The sequence below is a fragment of the Penaeus vannamei genome, chromosome 11 (genome assembly GCF_042767895.1).
Source record: "Penaeus vannamei isolate JL-2024 chromosome 11, ASM4276789v1, whole genome shotgun sequence".
NCBI classification, from domain to species: Eukaryota; Metazoa; Arthropoda; class Malacostraca; order Decapoda; family Penaeidae; genus Penaeus; species Penaeus vannamei.
Genome location: NC_091559.1, coordinates 43,655,860 through 43,660,706, shown reverse-complemented (window position 1 = coordinate 43,660,706; position 4,847 = coordinate 43,655,860). Strand labels below are relative to the sequence as shown.

The 4,847-nt window shown below is 39.1% G+C and overlaps 1 protein-coding gene across 1 annotated transcript; it reads left to right on the top strand.

Moving 5' to 3' along the window:
* The first annotated feature begins 1,282 nt into the window (after positions 1-1,282).
* On the top strand, positions 1,283-4,271 carry LOC113822790 (uncharacterized). Its single transcript, XM_027375324.2, has 2 exons — positions 1,283-2,223; positions 3,155-4,271. Exons 1-2 carry the CDS (start codon positions 1,530-1,532, stop codon positions 3,652-3,654), a joined length of 1,194 nt encoding a protein of 397 aa, XP_027231125.2. The 5' UTR covers positions 1,283-1,529; the 3' UTR covers positions 3,655-4,271.
* The last annotated feature ends 576 nt before the right edge of the window (positions 4,272-4,847 follow it).

Genomic DNA, 4,847 nt, shown 5'->3' with positions numbered 1-4,847 from the left:
GTTCCTTGCAATCCCGATTCATACGAGACATTTTCCGCAACTGTAACGACCAAGTTTGTGCATTCATATTACTCGTGCACCGAAATCTTTGCCTCAGTGTCTAGTCGCCATAAGCATTGGCCGATCAGGGAACGCTTCAATCCCGACGCCAATTGCCTGCAGAGCGATCGCCTGACACGACGCAGTTTCGTCCGTAACAGGATAACGGATACCCCACGCCCACGCTCCGCCCACGCCCGTGCCGCGCTCCCTCTCCCCCAACCGACCGCCGTAATCACTTTCAAGCAGGCTCGTTTTACAGCACGAGAGAATGAACTCATTTTCGGGGTCATTTACCCTATTGAGTGCGTTACGTTCTGTTCTCAAGCACTTTACACAACAAGAAGTGAATTAGAGAAGAAAACGAGTTATTTATAGCTCACGCGTTCTAAACGAGGGTTGATATAAAAAGCCTTATGAATGAGAATAAGATTTTTGCTGTCTCGGCCTCGACAGAGTTAGACATAGTGTGATATTCCAATATTTGCGATGATCGTATTTTGCATACAGCGCATTGCAATGTATGTCTCTTTTGTATCCTTCAACTGTCTCCATGAATCTGCCTGCCAATTTACACGTCAGTTTCTATCTGTCCATGTTGCTATCTGTCAAGCAACCGTCAGAATATAAACAGATACAATAACAATGATCTATATAAGCATTCGGATAAGTGTGTTACGCGTAAAAGCCAAAGCTATTGAGATGTAACACTAAAGGCCAATGGCAGGTTTGAAGGATTTATATTCTTAGCTTGGAAACATATCACTTGTATGATAGTATTGGGCATGGATACGTATTCGTAATGAATAAGCTACGAAGTCACTGAACTGAAAGAGGAAATGTAAGTAAAATCTATAGTTGGGCTTTTACGTACATCCTCTCAGCAATACAAATGTTTATTTTTAAAAACGTTTGGGATTCTTGTGAATTTTGACGCTTCCAGCTACGCACGGATGCAAAAACATTTAACAACTACCAATCATTGATGACGGTTCAAGAGTATTTTATATGCTTATAAGTAAACCCGGTCTTTAAATCTATATAAAACACATATAGATACATGCTAGAGCTTTATAAGAAAGAGAGAGAGAGAGAGAGTAGGAAAGAAACTGCATGTAGATTTCATGAAAATAACAAAGAAAACCCCCAGACACTCTAGATCTTCGGAGAAACAGTAGATGGTCTTTCCCACGACATTTCTCTCCTATGGCATGAATCAGCGTGAGAGTGCCAGAAACAGCGGTAGAGGTGAGGCACATCCGGCTGGCACTCAGGATACGTTCTCTCGCCACAGTTCGACCGTTGATAGTTGAAATGTGTCACTGTTGTCACATCTGCCGCAGGGTTGATAGTGCCAACTCTGAAGAAGTGTCTACAAACATCCATACTTATCGTCGGACTTTAGAGTGAAAAATCGTGGAGAATATTAGTGCTTTGTCTATATGAAAGTGAATATAATTAAATTCGGTGTCTAGTAAATAAAGACAAATATGCAGTGCCTGATATGTGTACTGACTATACTATTCACAAACGTACTATGTGGAAATGGAATGACTACGATAGGCACCAAGAGTGAGAACCGGACTCTCCTTAGCTCAAAGTCCGGCCGCCAGAGGAGATCTTCCTGCGACCCTGATGTAGCGATAGCCTCGGACACAGAAGTCCAAGTACTGGAAACAGGGAAGGACGACATCTCGCTTTACACTCGTCGGAGGAACCTGAAGTACATCGACGTGAAGCTGACGTTCACCTTCGGGCAGGAGACGAGGCGCTTTCCAACCGAGAGGTGCGCCGCAGACCCGTCGTGTTGGCAGGCGGTGAAAGTGCGCGCCCTTCGGAACCCCAGCGGAGCGAGGGCGTCCAAATGGGCCGTCCAACTCAGCCTCGGATCCTGTTCCTTCTACGAGACCTCTTCGTACCTGTACTGGGTCAACAGCCTCTACAGCGTGAGCATTCTGGCCCGGGGTTCCTCGGAGTGGTACTTCACCCCCAGGGGCCTGGGATGCCCGAGCCACGTGAACCCCTCCCACTGCCCTCCTGTTGAGGACTTGGATCCGAGTGTCCGTGTCGTGGGGGCGGAGGGAGCGGCCTCTACCGGCGTGGGGATCGCTGCCTCTTGCCTGTTACTGCTTATCAACATCCTCATCGTCATAGTATTGTACAGGAGACTCAGGACACGTTCAGGTTAGTGTGGAGAAAATCCACAGCCAGACAAATAGCACACGGACAGACGGATAGATATAAATATGTGTTTATATATACATACACAGATGCACACGCGAGGAGACATATACTGTGTGTGTGTGTGTGTGTGTGTAGATATAGATAGATAGACAGAAAGTTGTGTACGTGTGATATATATATATATATATATATATATATATATATATATATATATATATATATATATATATATATATACATATATATATATATATATATATATATATATATATATATATATATATATATATATATATATATATATATATAAATTAATATATAAATTAATATATAGATGAATATATAAAAAATATATAAATAAATATATAAGTAAATATATATATAAAAATACAAATAAATATATAAATAAGTATATAAATGAATATATAAATAAATATATTTTAAATATATAAATAAATATATAAATAAACATACAAATGAATATATAAATAAATAGATAAATAAATATATATATGTATATATATATATATAATATATATATATATATATATATATATATATATATATATATATATGTGTGTGTGTGTGTGTGTGTGTGTGTGTGTGTGTGTGTGTGTGTGTGTGTGTGTGTGTGTGTGTGTGTGTGTGTGTGTGTGTGTATGTATGTATATATATATATATATATATATATATATATATATATATATATATATATATATATATATATATATATATATATATATATAAAAGCAGACACATGTGTGCTTATGTACGTATACAGTATATCGATACTTCAAAAAAAGGACATAAAACGCTGATTCTATACTTGATCGCCCTATACTTCTAGATACTCCTCACTTGTAGATTTTTTTTTTTTTTCTTTTTTTTTACTTCATGAGAACAAGAATATTTGATCACCTTGATATTGCAGAATCCAGCTTGCGGTTGACGCAGATCTCCGTAGAAGATGACGACAACATTGCAAGTGCAGGAGCTTCATCGCGATCGGGGGAGGGTAACCTGTACCTCCCCCCCTGCCCGAGAACCACGGTCGCCCCCTACCCCCTCACCAGCCCCCCTAGACGATACCCAGACCCCCCTAGACGATACCCGGACCCCCCTTTGATACCTGCCGGCGACGCTGAAGGACCAGACTACCTGTACGTCGTGGTACCCAATACCAGGTCCCAGCGCCAGACGAATACGTGCCCGAGACCGAGACAGTTCTTAGAAACCGGCTCTCGAAGCTTGTACGATGACGTAAGCAGAGAATGCGGTCAGGGGCAGTACGGTGACGTGAACGAAGATCGCCTGCCAGTCCAGCCTCGTGTCTTGTACAGTAACGCCATCCCCGGGCGCCTTACGGGAAAACCCTCTCCGCGTTTTCAACAGACAGACACAAACCATTACATCAACCTTACTGGGGAGTGAGAGTCGAAAAGGGTTGATACATCTTGCCAAATATGGTGAAAGTCACATCACTGTTCTTCGCTTACCGTATTCATGGCAAGAATGATGAGGTCCTTTCAAATACGGCTGTGATGATAATGATGATTGTGAGTGTAATAGTATTGTTGGTAAGTACGGCAATGATAACATTGATAATATGATAATTATCATGGCAACAAAATTATCATGGTATCATCTTTATGATCATTGTTATTAGTACTATTATTATCATTATATTATCATCATTATTGATATAATCATTAGTATCATTATCATTGTTATTATCATTATCATTATTACTATTGTGATCGGTATTATCGTTTCCACCATCATCATCGTCATCGCCATCGTCATTATCAACATCATTATTACCATGAGCGTTGCTGTCCTTATTAATTCATTGTTGATTATCCTTATCATCCGTTTCATTATCAGTTGCATTTATTCCCTTGTCCTCATTCTTACTATCGGTATTTTCATCACCGGTTATAATATCATTTCATCAATATTGCTAATTCTGGTTTTATTTTCATTGGGTCTATCATCACCAAATATATTTTTATTGTGGCATCTTTCCCTTTTAATAAATAATACCCATGCGTTTGCGTTTTACACTATAAAATCAATCTTATAATGAGGCATTCATTAAAATATCACCGATTATTTATATTTCAATCTTTTATCTCACTATCTATCTATCTACAACTTGATAAGCAACATAATCATACTACATATACATTCATTTCCACTGGTGTTATGTAACATTTGCTGTAACTTGTCTATATACATGATGATAAACCACATTAGCATGAATTAAACCTTCAGTAATTCTGATTACATATAACACTGATTATGCAATCACAGATTATGAGTATGATTAGCTGTTGCGATATATTCCTGTTGCTCACACGTTTTGCCTCGCCCTGACCTTGGCTTATTACACCACAGGGTTCTCGGAAGCCGTAAGTACTAATTAATACTAATCATTTTATTACGGTGTGTATTGGATGTGATGGTTGCGCTGGCCACAACAATCTTCATTATATGTCGTCATATCTACGTGGGTAGAACATAACTGCAAGGTAAAAGGAAAAATGGCGGAATTGCTTGACACATGAAATACGACTATGGTCATAAGTCTGGCAAAAAGAAAAAAAAAAAAAAAAATCTCCTTG